The sequence below is a fragment of the Homarus americanus genome, unplaced genomic scaffold, assembly GCF_018991925.1.
Source record: "Homarus americanus isolate GMGI-L3 unplaced genomic scaffold, GMGI_Hamer_2.0 scaffold21500, whole genome shotgun sequence".
Classification (NCBI taxonomy): Eukaryota; Metazoa; Arthropoda; class Malacostraca; order Decapoda; family Nephropidae; genus Homarus; species Homarus americanus.
The window spans coordinates 9,344-27,409 of NW_024754642.1; the positions used below are offsets into that span (position 1 = coordinate 9,344).

The 18,066-nt window shown below is 43.8% G+C and overlaps 1 protein-coding gene across 1 annotated transcript; it reads left to right on the top strand.

Moving 5' to 3' along the window:
- The first annotated feature begins 1,044 nt into the window (after nt 1-1,044).
- Nucleotides 1,045-4,376, top strand: LOC121855883 (zinc finger BED domain-containing protein 5-like). The gene is made up of 2 exons (XM_042351052.1): nt 1,045-1,095; nt 3,531-4,376. Exons 1-2 carry the CDS (start codon nt 1,045-1,047, stop codon nt 4,374-4,376), a joined length of 897 nt encoding a protein of 298 aa, XP_042206986.1.
- Nucleotides 4,377-18,066: the final 13,690 nt, after the last annotated feature.

Here is an 18,066-nt window from a genome sequence, read left to right on the forward strand (position 1 = left end):
GGTCTGGTACGTAGATGCATAGGTTCAGGTCTGTACCTGATAGATCGCTTGGAGTCTGAGAGATAGGTATAATCTCCGGCGTGGGTACTTGTGCATCCACACCAGAGCCCACTGTTGTCTCCTCTGTGGATGTTGGAGATTGGGGGACAAGTGTCATCTCCGGTGTGGGTGCTTGAGCATCCACACTAGAGACCACTGTTGTCTCCTCTGTGTTAGTTGGAGTTTGGGGGACAAGCATCATCTCCAGTTTGGATACTTGTGCAATATTGTAGTGAATGAGATGCCAGTGTTTGGGTAGTGGGTGTTGCCACGAACCCTTGAACTTGTCGGCCTGCCTAAACAAGGTATTGGTGAGAGTGAGGTGTGCAACCCACTTGCTGAGGAGTAGGCCGTTGGGATTACCCCTGCCTTCCCTGTTTCTCCCTATGGTTCCCTGTCATATGTCAGCATCTCTGCCAACTTTGGCACTGAAGTCACCAAGGAGCACAACCTTATCTTCTCGGGGAGAGAGGTTAGTACTCTGTCAAGGTCGGTGTAAAAGACCTCCTTGATGTCATCATGAGGCCCCAGATGACCCTCCACAACACACGTAAACCTACATACACCTCCCCCCTCTCTCTCTCTCTCTCTCTCTCTCTCTCTCTCTCTCTCTTCTCTCTCTCTCTCTCTCCACGCGCTGTGAGGGAATGTACTACACCACGTGAGGCCCCTCATAACACCATCTGTGAGGGAGTTACTACACCACGTGTTTGCTGTTCAACACCTCAGCGCACGTACCCTAAGAGACCTCCACTGTAATCATTAATTTGTATGTTTACTGTATGTTCCTTGACCTTTCTCTAATGAAAGCTTTTGTTAAGCCCCCCACCCCACCAATGTCAATGTATGTAATAAGTTATTATTTTCCACTGTACATTATCAACCTTCGGGCTGCTGATCCTTTTCTATAAACCGTTATTTATTATTGTTGTTGTTGTTGTTGTTGTTGTTCACCAAAAACTACTATAAAGCGCGCTATCTGTTGGTAAACAGAACAACTTTTTTATGAAGCTTCAGACTCAAAAGTTCCATTATGTGATGTCCAAATGCTTCCAGGTCGGTGTCTACCAACCTTTGTCCGCGACTATACATAAGAGCTCGTTAGGTTTACAAACAATGTACTAAGACGGTGTAGGTTTACTAACAATAGTAAAAAGGAAGTCGATTAAACAAAGGTTATCCCAAGAAGGCTTTACGAGTTTATTTCCATAGGAACTTGTGGTAGTGAGGGAGGGAGATGCCACCTGACCCAGCAACATTTTTTTCCTTTGTCTCAATACGGATTTCCCCAAGTGCTGTTATTATTGACGAGTTTTCAGTAGACTGTATTTTAGACCTTAAAAATTAACTAGCTGACTTACGAATTATTTACCAAAACCAAAATAAAAATGTAAGAATTAATAATAACTTTAAAGAGAGACTAACATAAAAGGTTTTCCTACGTTTCACTTCACACTTTTAACATGTATTTATATTATTTTATTAGTTGTTTTAAACCTCATCAGCAACAGGGTATTTTGGTTTAATGTTATTTACCAAAAATTTTCCCTTATATATAACTGGACCATGTTGGATGAGTTTGTAACATTGATTAGCGACTTAATTAATACTGTCGTATGTTATGTTTCGCATCTGGGACTTAATTAGTGCCATCATACCTGATTATGCCTCCTGACCTAGCTCATTGTTCCTCCTGACCTAGCACATTATTCCTCCTGACCTAGCATATTATTCCTCCTGACCTAGCTCATTATTCCTCCTGACCTAGCACATTATTCCTCCTGACCTAGCACATTATTCCTCCTGACCTAGCTCATTGTTCCTCCTGACCTAGCTCATTATTCCTCCTGACCTAGCACATTATTCCTCCTGACCTAGCACATTATTCCTCCTGACCTAGCTCAGACGCTACCTGGCCTAGCTTGGAGAAGGACGTGCCCCTAAGTGCTCGTGTTAGTGACCAGAGGCAATGGCCGCCGTGGATCGTTGTGTTGTGGAGGAAGAGGGGCGGAGTGTGAGGAACCTGGCTACTTTGTTTAGTCAGCTGGAGCAGTTGAGGAGAGAGATGGACGTGTTAAAGGGGGAGAACGAAGCCCTCAGGACTGAACTCCTTCTGGTAGGTATCCTGCCTAGCAGGACACCTGCGAAGGAGGAACAGGCGTGGAGAGTGGTTCCTTCCAAGGAGACTAGGGTCAGACTCAGGAAAGCTGACCAGGGGGTGGAGTGCAGTAACCCCTACCAAGAATTGAAGGAAGCTGGCGAGGAGGAGAAGAGGCAGGACGAGAAGAGGCAGGACGAGGAAGAGAAGAGGCAGGACGATGTGGTGCCAGGAGAGAAAAGGGCAGTTGTTCAGACCCTGCCCAGTGGTAATGTCGTGGTAGTTGGGGACAGCCAGGTGAGGTTCTTAGATAGGACTTTTTTGTGCAAGAGATAGGAAATGTGGGACTAGGGTGTGTTTTCCTGGGGCTGGGATAGGGCGTGTAGCTCAGAGGATAGATAGGGGTTTGTCAGGGGAGGGTACCAATCCAGTAGTGTCTCTTAGTGTCGGAGGTAACGACATAGGAAAAGTTAGGAGTGAGGGACTTTTCAAGAGGTATAGGGAGGCGCTGAGGAAGGTTAGAGATAGGGGAGGGATCCCGATAGTATGTGGTGTCTTGCCTAGAAGAGGAGTTGGTCGTGAATGGCTATCCAGGGCAATTGCTATGAATTGCCGACTGGAAAAACATTGTGCAAACAATGGTTGGGAATTCATTGATAACTGGCTACCATTCTATGGCAACGACTACCTGTACAGTCATGACGGAGTACACTTGTCTCGCGCGGGGGTAAAGATGTTGTCTGCATCCCCGGAGCGTGAAATTATCACTCCAAAAGGGGGGGGGGGGCGGGGGGGTTCGCCAGTAAAGAGAGGTCGGGGTAAGTGGGAGTCAAAAAACAAGCAGGTCCTGGGAAGTAAAAGTGGTTACTCAGGACAAGGGGTAAAACAGGACCAGGGAAAAGTAGATTTAAATGTATACTGTACAAACAGTAGGAGCGTTAGAAATAAAATAGACTTGCTGAGAGTGGTTGTATGTACCGAGAATAAAGACGTCATAGAAATCACCGAAACTTGGATGAACCTGGGGAGCAAGAACTTTTTATCAGAGTACCACATAGAAGGTACAACCTTTTTCACAAGGACAGGGAAGGTAGGAAGGGGGGAGGGGTCGCACTCCTCATCAAGGATACATTAAAATGTTGTATTAATAATTCAATAAAGGGTGAAATAGGAACCGAGTCTGTATGGGTAGAAATTGTGGAAGGAAGAGAAAAACTAATTACGGGAGTGATTTACAGGCACCCAAGTCTTGGGAAAGAAGCAGCTCAGCCCATATGGCAGGAAATGAGTAGGGCAGCAAGATACAACAACCTGTGCATTATGGAGGATTTCAACTTCAGAAATATTGACTGGGACAATATTGTAGGTGACTATGAATCTGAAGACTTCCTAGAGTCTAGGAAGTCTACAGAAGCATGAAGCCCTCCTCTTTTACTCCAAAGTGTGCTTGCTTTCCAGGGGCAATGTTGTGAATCGAGTGTTTGAACTTCAGGGAGAGCTTAAGTTGTTCCTGGAAGTGCAAGGGAAAGATGATCTATTAAGTCACTTCAGTGAGGTGTTGTGGGAGCCACGTCTTGCATATTTAGCATATATATTTGAGCAGCTAAACAGACTGAATCTCAAGCTGCAGGGCAAGGACAGAAATGTGTTTCACCTCACGGATTGTCTTCGTACATTTCTTGCCAAGCTCCAGAATTGGCAAATGAAAGTCAGTGCAGGAAATGTTGCCATGTTTGAGAATCTTTCAACTGTTCTTGATGAGATTGAAGATCATCTGCTTGACCCATCACTCAAAACCGAAATCACTCAGCACCTTAAATCCTTGGAAAGTGAGCTCAAAAAGTATTTCTCAGAATTCGAGGAGGAAGATGGGAAATTGGTGAGGAATCATTTCTCTGGCACTCTTGATATTGCTACCATTTCCAATGATGTTCAGGACGAATTTCTTGATCTCAAGAATGATTCTGCTGCCAAAGATCTCTATGAAGAAAGATCTCTGACTGTATTCTGGTGCTCAATGTATCAGTCATATCAAAAAGTTAGCGCGATTGCACTTCGAGTCCTCTTGCCTTTTTCAACTACCTATTTATGCGAATCTGGTTTTTCCACCCTTCTACATATAAAGAATAAAAGCCGGAACCAACTGGATGTGGACCCGGACATGAGATGTGTATTGTCAGTGACACAATCTCGGATCAGTCACCTGACTGAAAGGAAACAATGTCAGCCTTCCCAATGAGCTGTGACAAAATATGCAGAGGTCATATGAACATTTTCCCAACCAAATTCAAGTTTACTGTGAGGCTTGTCTAGTAGTCACTCTAGTCTAGTGACGCCAGTTATGTAAATTATGTAAGTCTATCAAAATATAAGATAATGATGATTGTCAACCTTGAAATAAAATGAGGGTATTCTCTTCATCTGCATTTTATTTTTCAAAATTATTTCTCGGAGGGCAATTTTTTGAAACAACTAATTACAGAACCTACTAGAGGTAATAATATATTAGACATAGTATTATCAAATAAAGAAAATATTATCAGAGATATCACAGTAGGGGAAGAACTAGGGAACAGTGATCACAGAGAAATCAGGTTCACCCTAAATTGGGACGAAAAACAATGACAATATGGTCAGAGTCCCAAACTTTCGATTGGCGGATTATCAGGGGTTAAGCAGGTACCTAGGTGAGGTCGCCTGGGAACAGTCAGGACAGTCCCCAGTAGGAATGGGTGAGGTCACAGATGACACAACAATTGATCATGGCTGTAATGTATTCACTCGCATACTACGTAAAGCACAAGAACAAAATATACCATACAGAAAAATTAGGTCAAATAAGAATGAGCCAAGGTAGATGACCAGAAAACTTTAACATGACAAAAGAATAAAGAAAGGAATTTATATGAAATTAAAGGGAGGGGAGGAGCAGCTCAGAAATAGGTATAATGAACTATCTAGAAATGTTTAGAAAAATGTAAGGAAGGTATATAGGACAAGCGTCACGGACAAAGTTGGGCCTTTAAAGTCATGGAGTGGGGAAGTGATAAATGGCAGTGAAGAAATAAGCAAAGCATTGAACAGCTACTTTTTATCAGCTTTCACAGAAGAAATTCACGAGGAAATTCCAGGGGTGGAACTGATATTTAGGGGAAATGAAGAAGAGAAATTAAAGAATATCACAATCAGAAAAGAGGATGTTCTTAAGAAGATAAAAAAATTTACGAAGGCAAATGCCCAGAGCCCGATGAAATTTTCCCTCGAGTTTTGAAAGAGTGTAAGGAACAGATTAGCGACCCCTCGTAAATTTATTTACAAAATCATTAGACACGGGAGTTGTGCCAGACTTGTGGAAACAGGCAAATGTAGTACCTATATTCAAAAAGGGAGACAGAGCATCAGCGTCAAATTACCTCCCGATTAGTTTGACGTCAGTAGTGGGGAAATTTCTTGAATCAATTATAGCAAATAGCATTCGATCGCATTTAGAGAAAAGAAAATTAATCTACGATTCTCAACATGGGTTTACAAAGGGAAAATCTTGTCTAATAAATCAGCTTACGTTTTTTAGGAAAGTCTTCGAGGTAGTAGATAATGACGATAATTACGATTTCATTTACTTAGAATTTAGCAAAGCGTTTGATAGAGTACCACATCAAAGGCTTCTAAGAAAAGTTAAGGCTCATGGTATCGAGGGGAAAGTTTTAAATTGGTTAAAATCGTGGCTCGCCGATAGAACACAGAGGGTCAGCGTAGATGGTGTTAAATCTGAGTGGGGCTGTGTAACCAGTGGGGTTCCCCAGGGGTCAGTATTGGGCCCACTCTTGTTCATAATCTATATAAACGATCTTGATACTGGGATCAGCAGTGACATAAACAAGTTTGCGGATGTCCCTAAAATAGGGCAGCAGATTAATTCAGGGCAGGATGCAAATGCACTACAGGAGGATTTAAATAAACTGAAGGAGTGGTCAGAGAAATGGCAAATGAAATTCAACACCAGCAAGTGCAGCGTACTTAATTCTGGTAGAACAAATACTGTCAACGTATACAGCCTTAACAACATCAACCTAGAAAGGTCGACTTGTGAAAGAGACTTAGGGGTACTTGTAAGCCCGGATCTACGGCCTAGAAAACAGTGCGTTAATGTTCGAAATAAGGCAAACAGAGTATTAGGTTTTATATCTAGAAGTGTAAGTAATAAGAGTGCAGAGGTCTTATTGCAACTATATCTTGCGGTTCAGTTCTGGTGCCCTTATTATAGTCAGTGCAGCGAAGAATGACGGAAATGATTCCGGGACTTAGAAACCCTCCATATCAAGATAGGTTAAAGAAACTAAACTTGCATTCCTTAGAAAGACGAAGAGTGCGGGGGAGATATGATACAAGTATTTAAGTGGGTGAAAGGAATCAATAAAGGCGATACAGATAAAGTTCTTATAATATCCGAGCAGGATAGGACTCGTAGCAACGGATTTAATTTGGATAAGTTTAGGTTTAGGAGGGAGATAAGAACGAACTGGTGTACAAATGGGGTGGTGGACGAGTGGAACAAGCTTAGCAACATTGTAGTAAGTGCCGGAACGCTGGAGAGTTTAAAAAGGAGGCTAGATAGATTCATGGATGATAGAGAGTGGTAGTAACTGTCGACAGGAGCTGCCATGCACAGGCCAACCGGTCTATTGCAGACTCCTTATTTTCTTATGTTCTTATACCTGTCAGGGGGCCAGTCTTCCCTGCTTCTGGCTCCGTTATTGTTATTCATTTATTTGTTTTTATTCTGTTTACTTTCATACCCCGCCGCGGAAGGGAGGGGGTAGAGAGTGTTGCCGTTTTTTGTCTGTCTGTCCGGCTGAGCGTCAGTTCGATGCATGATATCTCGGACAATTTTTGCTGTGGTCCTGTTATGTGACGTAAAACTGACCTACTACATATTCACTTTACACCAATCATAATATTTTGGTTAATTTTACGTTTAACTCATTTCCGGGGGTCGATTATCCCGGTCCGAGAGGCATCCGTGACCCACAGGTGGATTCCCAAGATTAATTATGAGCAAGAACTGGCCAATGAACTGCCTAATTATATAACAGGTAAACAGGTGATGTTTTTGACCTAGTTTCTGGTGGAGCGCCGTTAGGTAGTTAGGGTGAGCAGAGACACAGTTAGGTGAGGTGAGGGTGAGGTGAGACATAGTTGGGTGAGGTGAGACACAGTAGGTAAGTTGAGGGTTAGGTGAGACACAGTTAGGTGAGGTGAGGGTGAGGTGAGACACAGTTGGGTGAGGTGAGTCGAGTCACAGTAGGTAAGGTGAGGGTAAGGTGAGACACAGTTAGGTGAATTGAGAAACAGTACGTAAGGTGAGGGTGAAGTGAGTCACAGTAGGTAAGGTGAGGGTGAGGTGAGACACAGTTAGGTTAATTGAAAAACAGTAGGTAAGGTGAGGTAAGACACAGTAGGTAAGGTGAGGGTGAAGTGAGACACAGTAAGTAAGGTGAGGGTGAGGTGAGACACAGTCGGTAAGGTGAGGGTGAGGTGAGACAGTTAGGTAAGGTGAGGATGTGGTGAGACACAGTAGGTAAGGTGAGGATGTGGTGAGACACAGTTTGGTGAGGGTGAGGTGAGACACAGTAGGTAAGGTGAGGGTGAGGTGAGACAGTTTGGTGAGGGTGAGGTGAGACACAGTAGGTAAGGTGAGGGTGAGGTGAGACACAGTTTGGTAAGGTGAGGGTGAGCTGAGACACAGAAGGTAAGGTGAGGGTGACATAAGAACATAAGAATGGAGGAAACAGCAGTGGGCCTATTGGCCCATACTGGGCAGTCCCATTTACACCCAACCGCTATTGCTCATATATCCATCCAACCTATGTTTGAAGCTATCCAGCGTATTCGAGTTATTGATGATATTTGGTAACTTGTTCCACTTTATTTCCAAACCAATCTTTACCTATTTCGAGCCTAAATCTAAATTTGTTTAATTTAAAACCATTGTTATGAGTTCGCTCCTGGTTGGAAAGTTTGAGTACCTTTGTAATGTCCCCTTTGTTTAGCCCTGACTTCCATTTATACACCTCGATCATGTCGCCCCTCACTCTACGTCTCTCGAGGGAGTGCAAATTAAGATGCTTTAACCTGTCGAGGGGAAAGTTTTAAATTGGATAAAATCGTGGCTCGCCGATAGAACACAGAGGGTCAGCGTAGATGGTGTTAAAGCTGAGTGGGGGCTGTGTAACCAGTGGGGTTCCCCAGGGGTCAGTACTGGGCCCACGCTTGTTCATAATCTATATAAACGATCTCGATACTGGGATCAGCAGTGACATAAGCAAGTTTGCTGATGACACCAAAATAGGGCGGCAGATTAATTCAGGGCAGGATGCAAATGCACTACAAGAGGATTTAAATAAACTGAAGGAGTGGTCAGAGAAATGGCAATTGAAATTCAACACTAGCAAGTGCAGCATACTTAATATTGGTAGAACAAATACTGCCAACGTATACAGCCTTAACAACATCAACCTAGAAAGGTCGACTTGTGAAAGAGACTTAGGGGTACTTGTAAGCCCGGACCTACGGCCTAGAAAACAGTGCGTTAATGTTCGAAATAAGGCAAACAAAGTATTAGGTTTTATATCTAGAAGTGTAAGTAATAAGAGTGCAGAGGTCTTATTGCAACTATATCTTGCGTTAGTCAGGCCGCACCTCAATTATGCGGTTCAGTTCTGGTGCCCTTATTATAGAATGGATATCAATTTACTGGAGTCGGTGCAGCGAAGAATGACGAAAATGATTCCGGGACTTAGAAACCCTCCATATCAAGATAGGTTAAAGAAACTAAACTTGCATTCCCTAGAAAGACGAAGAGTGCGGGGGAGATATGATACAAGTATTTAAGTGGGTGAAAGGAATCAATAAAGGCGATACAGATAAAGTTCTTATAATATCCGAGCAGGATAGGACTCGTAGCAACGGATTTAATTTGGATAAGTTTAGGTTTAGGAGGGAGATAAGAACGAACTGGTGTACAAATAGGGTTGTGGACGAGTGGAACAAGCTTAGCAACATTGTAGTAAGTGCTGGAACGCTGAAGAGTTTTAAAAGGAGGCTAGATAGATTCATGGATGATAGAGAGTGGTAGTAACTGTCGACAGGAACTGCCATGCACAGGCCAACCGGCTTATTGTAGACTCCTTATGTTCTTATAACATCGTATCTCTCTCTAACTCTCTCTGTGTGGGTAAAAACCTAACCTAACCTAACCTAAGCCTTTCTTCCATTACTAGGTCTATTGTGTTGACTGTGACCGCCCTTCCCTTCTCTTCCCTTCCTTCTTTCCCTTCTTCCCTCCCTACTTCCCCTTCTCTTGCCTTTTCTCTCTCCGTTCTTTCCCTTCCCATCCCTCCCCTCCCTCTTGTTTTTCCTTCCACATTTTTACCCACACTATCCCTCCTCCTCTTCCTTTTCCTCCCCCCCCTTCCTCCTCCTCCTTCCCCTCCTCCTCCTCCTCCCCCATCCTCCTCCTTCCCTCCTCCTCCTTCCTCCTCCTCCAACTACTACTACTACTACTACTTTTTTTTTTTTTTTTTTTACGTGGCCTCCAGCCTCCCCCACTAGCCACACCTTCGCCACCATTTATTTACCTTAATATTAAATATCCTAATACATAAGAAGCTATCCTATCTGTGTTAAATTAGTTGAGCTGCAGATCTATGCGGCATTCAGTGACTGTAGCCTCATAGTCAATATCTGCAGCAGTTGTCGGAGTAGGGGCAGAAGCTCTCGTTCCCCTGAGGCAGAGCAAAGCCGACCGAAGGAGAGAGAAGGACAGTCGACATCTCATCCATATGCCCTTCTCTTGTCGTTCTCGTTCCTCCTATGTGCAGCATCGAGAGCTAGGTTACGGTGACAAGCGGCCATGGGATCAAAAATCCTGATGTCGAAGAAAGCTCGCTGTCCCCGCGTCCAGAATCCTCGAGCACTGACGTCCACACGGGCTTCGTTAGATGTGTTTGAAGTCCTGTGTTGGAAGATCTCGCCATCCACTGGAAGGAGGGTCGGTTCTACCATGACGTCCCGGCAGATTTCCTTCAACATATTTGCTGTGAGATCCCTTACCTCGTCATGCCTCATGCATATGAAGCCCCCGTTCTTGCAGACCATGGCGTGATCGCCATCATAGGAAGAGCCACACACGCATTGGGAGGGCAAACCATCTACTGGCCAACCATACCTTAGAGCAATGGCATCTGTAAATTCTTGTTTGTTAAGGCTGAAACCATTTGCCCTTATCGGTAACGTAGTTAACCAGTTCGAGGCGCCCACCTCCTGCGCTATAGCTACTTTTTTTGTCAAATTTTCTGGAACCTGCAGCAATAGTTGCTGCAACATGTCATTTTGGCAGTGCTGCCGATCTGTTGTAATGGACCTACGGATCTTATTTACTTCGCTGGTGTCCACTTCCCCTGTTGCATTCTGGGCTATTATGTGGTCAGTGAGGGCTGCCGTGAGCTTAAGTGAATTTTGATGTTCAGTGTCAGCAATCTCCTCTGGATTAGTTAGTCCCATCCCTCCCAGTCTTGGTGGAAGTGCAAGAAGTGTTCTTTCTGCTGGGGTTAAGTCAGGGTGTTTCACTAGTTTGGGAATGAACTTGACACTGATAGCTTCTTCCAGAGGGTGGAGGAGGGGTCCGATCTCAGGGATGGTACGCATCAGGTAGTTCCAGCGATGCTTGACTCCATGGGTGAATGCTGCAAAGGCCGCATGTGGCTCTGTGTTAGCAATCTCAGATAGAGCTTGGATTTCGCTAACCCACTCATTCACCTTTCCCGCTACGTACTCGGTCTTGAAGTCCGTAGTGCCAATTACTGCGCCTAGATGTCTTTGGCCGTCCTTAGTTATTTTGACCTCACTTCCGCCAAAAACCTCCAATGCCCGTTCGTAATGTTCTGGCTTCACGATGAGGAAGGACTTGCTGGCGTTTGGGTGGTACCCTATTTGTGGACCTCGCGATGTTACCAGGTCCCACCACTTTTTGATGCACTCCACTTTTCCTGCTCCTGTAAGGTCATCAGCATATGCCACTTCTTTGACCCCGGTTGTTTCAAATTTTATTTCTTGTTGGAGCACTGATAGGCCAATTGCATACATTGCCATTGCAACGGGGTCCCCCTGTGTTGTTCCCTCGGTCGACTGTAGGATGGTATCACCTCGTAGAGCCTTGTTGTTTACTATGTAGAGGTCTGAAGGATTCCTATACGAATTTTCAACATACATCGCAACGCTAGGACACTTGATCTTGATGTTGTGCAGTGCAGCCTTGCGGTTAAGTATGTTGAATGCGTTTGAAGCATCCACCAGGAGAATGGCCTCACAATCACGCTGCTCAAATATCAATCTCATGGCGTGAATGGCCACCTCCCCACCAACCTGGTGGCCAGCACACACTTGTAGGTTCCCTGCTGCTGCCCTGACATCATCCTTTACCACCTCCATTATGCACTTTCCGATGATCCGCCTCAGCACTTCCCCCACCCCTATAGGTCTACATCCTGGTTTCTTTTCCAGAGGAATAAGGCGGCAGGCCGTCAGAGCCTGGAGGTGATGGCAGCAAGAGGATGCAAGCTTTCTTGCAAGGGCGGCAATGGCAGTGCAGAGATCGCTTGCTACAGGGCCAAACTTGTTTGTGCTGAGGATGACTCTCCAACCGTTTGCATCCAGACCTGAAGGGCCGGCTCCTCCTCGAGTCTTCAGTGCCTTTTTCCACACCATCTCTCCTGTTATTTTCTCGAACAGGACAGCATTTGGTGGGATATAGTCACCCTGGAACCTGATGCCTTCATCTTCGCTTGCAGGGGGATGTTTCTCTTTCAATAGTTTTAACGTCTCTCTGTTTATTGGCATCACTCCACCGGAGGATTCCTGTGTGAGAGACCTTACCGCGAGAGACACTTTTCCCACACGCATTTTGTTTCCAAATTTTCTTGCCACGTCATCGGTGTTTTGCTTTCCGTCACCCGTAAATTTTAGTCTCTCCTGCAGTGTTCTTGCTTCACATAGGAGATCATCTAGGGCCCCAGTCTGCCACATTGTCAATCTTCTCTTCATTGCTGCCACATTTTCTTTGTGCTTAGCCTTTGTGTGTGTCCTCTGACAAAATAGATGTGGTATTATTGCCAGTATTTGAAGAGCTAGGGGGGCGAGGAAGCGGTCCTGAGTGTAATCAGACATGAAGCGAGTCATCTCCCGAATCATTTCTTTGGTGGCCGCACACTTGGGTGGTTCAAATAAGTTAGCGGGCGACCACTTGACAATTTCTGAATAGGTTTCTTTGACCCATATGTCTGCATTTTCCATCGACATGCCATTCCACTGAGGTGGCTGTCTCTCATTCTCCTCGTGGACATCTGCTCCTAAGGGAGCAGCATTAATTAGTACAACATTTTCGGGTTGAGTAGACTCACTGCTATCATTTCGGATATCATCGGGTAGTTGGGTCCCGGCGATATCCACTCTGGCCACCTGTGTCGGCTCCCTGCGACGTGAGTTCCGACACTGGCCTCGCTTCTTGCAATCCACACATGGTCGGTTGTTTCTCGCACAAACACAATTTGTGCAGTTTTGGTTCGGGTTAGCACAGACGCAACAATGAATGTTACCAGGCATAGTGAACAGCACTTTGGGCGACAGATACTTCCGCCTCCGACCTCTGCTATTGGGCCCATACAGACGAAGAAACTAGATCTTATGCGTATGGGGCACAGAGGTGACGGCCTGGCCTGCGGTGTCCGAGTAGTAGGGGCATACGCGCGCGTTTGGTTGTGTCGGGCACCCCCCATGTGGGCGACAATCCACACATGAGAATAATCCACTGGGAGCAAGAATTGTCACACCTAACACTTGTTTATGTAACTTTGGCAGAGATAGCCACCATTTCTATGGTCTCGCTGATGTAACATTAGTTATATATACTCACTTGGTCAGCCGACACTACTACTACTACTACTACTACTACTACTACTACTACTACTACTACTACTCCATGGCGCATAGTTTCCCATCCTCGCTCATATCTTTTCCCCCCATCACTTCCCCACCCACAGTCATCTCCCATCCTCCCCTATAGTTTTACCTATCTCCTACCATCCACTATCCCTGAAAACGATCCAATTACATCCGGGTTGATTGAAACTAATTATCCCACCTGGACGTCAAACGATCGCTCATGAACGCCACCAGAAGGGTCGTATATTACAAGTTGATTAAACCCAACGACCTGACGCCACCAGAGGTTTGTTTTGGTAAGGGATACTGGGCCTACTCTCGTTAATGTGGTGTTTATATGGTATACGAGCCTATTTATTTTATTTTATTTTTTTAACCTCAGGAGAATTTTTTTTTGTTTTTTTATTTGTGTTTTTTATTTTATTGTTCTAGAATGCCCAGGAAACATGTAAGGTGGCGAGGAACACGTGGAGTATCGTGAATCGTTGTGGTACTCTTGGTTGTCGTCGTTGTACACTCGTGGTTGTCGTCGTCATATTCGTGGTTGTCGTCGTCGTATACTCGTAGTTATCATCGTCGTACTCGTTATTTTCATCGTCGTACTCGTGGATGTCGTCGTCATACTCGTGGATGTCGTCGTCATACTCGTGGTTGTCGTCGTCGTATACTCGTAGTTATCATCGGCGTCCTTGTTATTGTCATCGGCGTCCTCGTGGTTGCCATCATCATACTCGTGGTTGTAATCATCTAACTTGTAGTTGTCGCTGTTGTTGTGTTACTGTGATGACCGGGCGGGATCTCACACTACACACGCCTCACTCCCCGCACCAGACGATAACTTTTAACAACTCTGAAAGATGATCTGTGTCGTCGACGTAAAAGAGTGTCAAAAGGTTTTATGCTCAAACACGTCTGAAGGTGAACTACTTTTTCCTAATGGCAACACTAGTTTATATCGGGTGTGTGTGTAGTGAGTTGTTGATGGTCTCGTCTTATAGTGTTTTACCTGTTTTTGTTTATATAGTTGAGGTAATAGTGTAATTATTGGTCTATAGTTACACAGTTAAAGACCTTAGTTTTGTTGAAGTGTATTGATATCAGTATAACTTTAACATAGTCCCTTTTTACTCTTACGACAAAGATGCTCTCGTTTATTACACCGTGAAAAAAATACCCGGTACTGCACTCGACTGCCTTAACTTCCTCATCTGTCTTTACTTCCTCATTTGTATAATTTAGGTACCCATTCCCAGCTGGATAAATGGGCGCGAACCAATGATTCTCGGTATAGAATTAGAGAGCTGTATCCACTCTGCCACCACACTCGGGTATGTATAAGTCACCTGCAGTCATAAAAGATAGAATAAATGACCTGAATAATACAGGATGAATGGTGAAAAACGACAGAAAGGTTTAATGAAACTGTTTAGTCACGGTGCAATAGAGTCCAACGTCTCGCAAGAGTGAGATCGAATTCGTTTAAAGAATACCCCGCAGTTTAATGGGGTCACCTGAAAATTAGACACCCCAGCTTATTTCACCTTATGGTGGGGTTAGATTAGGTTCGGTCACTTAGTTTGATTATGTTAGGTTCAGTAAGGGTAGCAATTCATTGATAGCAAGGTGGGGTACCTAACCTCCAGGTGATTCGTTTAATGCTTATGATGAGGAAAGACAAGCTTGCCTCTCACCTGACCTTTTATCAATCATTTAAACGAGTGGAAGATGTTTCAAGAGGACGAAACAAAATCACGACGCAGCCAAGTTTTACTGTCTTACAATAACCGTATCCAACCCTTTTAATGGTAAATACGAGTCTTCACTCTATATAAACTATTTTAGATTTATCAAGGAGGAGATGAACGTAAACCATTTTAAAAGTAACACAAAGAGAGGGGAAAACACAATAAAAATGATACTACCTGAACAACGACACAGCATCATTCTGCCGTCTCGCTTGAGCAAGACCCCGATTCTTTTTCCAGATACTCAACACTTGTGAGGCATCGTGAAAAGAAAATAACATGTAACTGTCTCCTGTCTCCTGAACACCATAAAAAAAAATACTGGACAAATAATTAATGAAGCTAAAGACAAAACTGTTCTCCTCTGTTCAGCTTTTCACGTGAGTATAGGAATCGAATCCACTGCTGATTAAACGGGTGTTCCCCTGTACCGACGAAAGGAAAAACAGTAATGTTTTGCCATCCTATCGTGTATTCATCTCTCGGCCACCGTAAAAATTGAGACAAGGCGCAACAGACTCCTTACGTCTCGCATGACTAGGATTCAACTCCCCTTGCGATGCTCTCCAACACTTCACCAGTATAACAAAAGAGAAGCAATATGATTTTTCTTTCGTCTATGCATTCATCTCTTCTTTAGCAAACATTAAAAAATAGAAGAAAAATCATAGATATCACAAATAGTAAATGAAGATCGTTATAAACTTACGAAGCAACGGACCACGGCGTCTTGCATGCCTAGGATCCGATTCTCTTACTGTTAGCGGGCGCCATACGCCATACATCACTGACGTGTGGTATGCTGTGCATAATCCTGGAGGAAATATGTCCGCGATGTAGACCCATGGGGGACTTGAGACAGTGATGGGGAATTATTGTGTTTCTCAATCCTAAGAGAAGAGAAATAAACATGAGCGACAGTCAAGGTTAGATTAAGTTCGTGATGGTCCCGCGGCAGACTGATCCAAATGGTCTTATAGTAATGTTTAGTGATGTTTGTTTGTGTTTAGTACATTACCTGTATGAGTCTAATGTTGAGTATAAACACATAGTCCTGTATATTTAACAAGTATAAATTCTGTATCAAATAGATATATAAATTTTGGTTCTGGCAGTGGAGGAAAGGCGTATGAGAGAAGATGGTTGGTATGAGGGAGGAGGGGGATTGGGGTGAGGAATGAGAGAGAGAGGGGGAATAGGGGTGAGGAATGAGGGAGAGTGGAAGTAGGGAGTGGAGTGATAATAGAAAAATTTCCCTCCGCTCATGCCACTGTGATTGGAAGTGTCAACAAAATCCTATACTCTATTTCTGCATGAGGGAAGGAGCCATTAAGAGATTATAGAAACTGAAAAACTTGAAGGACATTTTTTGTTTCTATGGGAATAAGTTCTCGGAGTACTCGAACCTCTGAAAACAACTCGGCTTCGTCAATATCGCGAGAATTAACAACACTCAGTGACTTGTCCAAATCAAAGTTGTGCTAATCTAAGAACTGCACAGCTGCTGTAATACGTGTTCTAACCATTCGCCAATGTTCCCTTTCTTTATTCGTCTCGTAACATGCGTTTATTTACAGTATTCATTGAACATAAATTTCTTTTCATTTTTATCCATTTGGTTAAGTTGAATAAATATTCATTTGATGAATCAAGAGATTTTAGTCTTTCACTAAAATGCCTCCAATCAGCACAGTTCCCCCACGGGACGGCTCTGCTGGTAAGACTGTAATAGTAGATATCCTATAGCCTACAAATATGCAAATATGCAAATGTTTGGTGGACCTTTGTGTCTTGATGAGCCAGATATTGTAGGGACGACTTGAGATAGATAGGGATGAGTGAGGAATTATTGTGTGTTTGAGTCACAGAAAATGAGAAGTGTACTCAAAACACAAGAAAAGAGGCACAGATGACGATGAATGACAGGAAACACAGAGAGATAGATATGAACATACAAAGAGAAATGCATAAACAAACAGGATAGATGATAAACACATACAAACATAAACACAAAGAAAAGAGATACTGATGTGCTTATGAGAACATATCTAATTGCATAAATAAGGTTAAACAACTCCAAACACGTCACAGAAAATTGAATAGTAATAGATGAATACATGACAACAGAAAACGGAACGGACACAAACTAATACAAACCGACCACATAAACACCACCCACCCACCCATACACACACCCACACCACTGGACCTCTGCGTGTAAAATAGGGATAATAACGATAATAGTGATGATAATAGTAGTAGTAGTAGTACCAACATCAGCAGCTAAGTATAATAGCTTAATGAGAGCGGAGAATCGACTTTCACTGCCGATTCCATACTTTAAACCAGCGGTTCTTAACCGGGGGGGGCACGCTCCTAAGGGGGCCTGAGTAATTTCCAGGGGGGCGCGAACCCAGAGCAAAAAATAAGGAATGGCCTTAACAGGTGTGTGTATGACCTTATTTGGATTTTCGTAAGGGGGGTGGAGGGGTTCTCCTTCCCCACAGATACTTCAAAATGTCGTAAATGATAACTACGTCAATCAAAATGTAAAATTCCACTAAAAATGACTGAATTAAGGTAGTAATAATGTCGGTAAGTGTACGATAATTTGATGAAGAAACGATAATTTTGAGGCTCCAGTACGATAATTCACATTTGAAAAATTGTCAACACTGACTGAGACGATTTCCAGTGCCAGTCGCCCGCGACGTCCGTTCGTTACAACTTTCTATCTCTTACACTCACGCATTTCTTTCTTCAATTGAGCAATGATGTAGGGGAGACTTTTTATGAACGAAACAATAATTTTTTTTTTTTTTATTACTTATGGGCCACCCCCTTACATCCTTGTGTAAGGTGAAGCGCAGAAGCGTTTACAGCGCCCAACAGGGAAGCATGCTAAGTTCATGCTTGCCTTTATGTCTCACGAGTTAAGGGCGTAGAAGCCTGAAGAGTCAATGGTTTATGTCATGAAGTTATTGGAAGCTCCAACAACTTTCCCTGAATACGAATTCGCAATTTTCACCAGGTACCTACTTTACTGCTAGGTGAACAGGGACTAATGGGGGCAAGGAAGTAAGTCCAAACAACTTCCACCGGCCCGGGAATCGAACCCGTGATATCTCGCTTGCCAGGCAAGAACGGTACCGCATCTACCACCGATCCCCGCGAAACAATAATGAT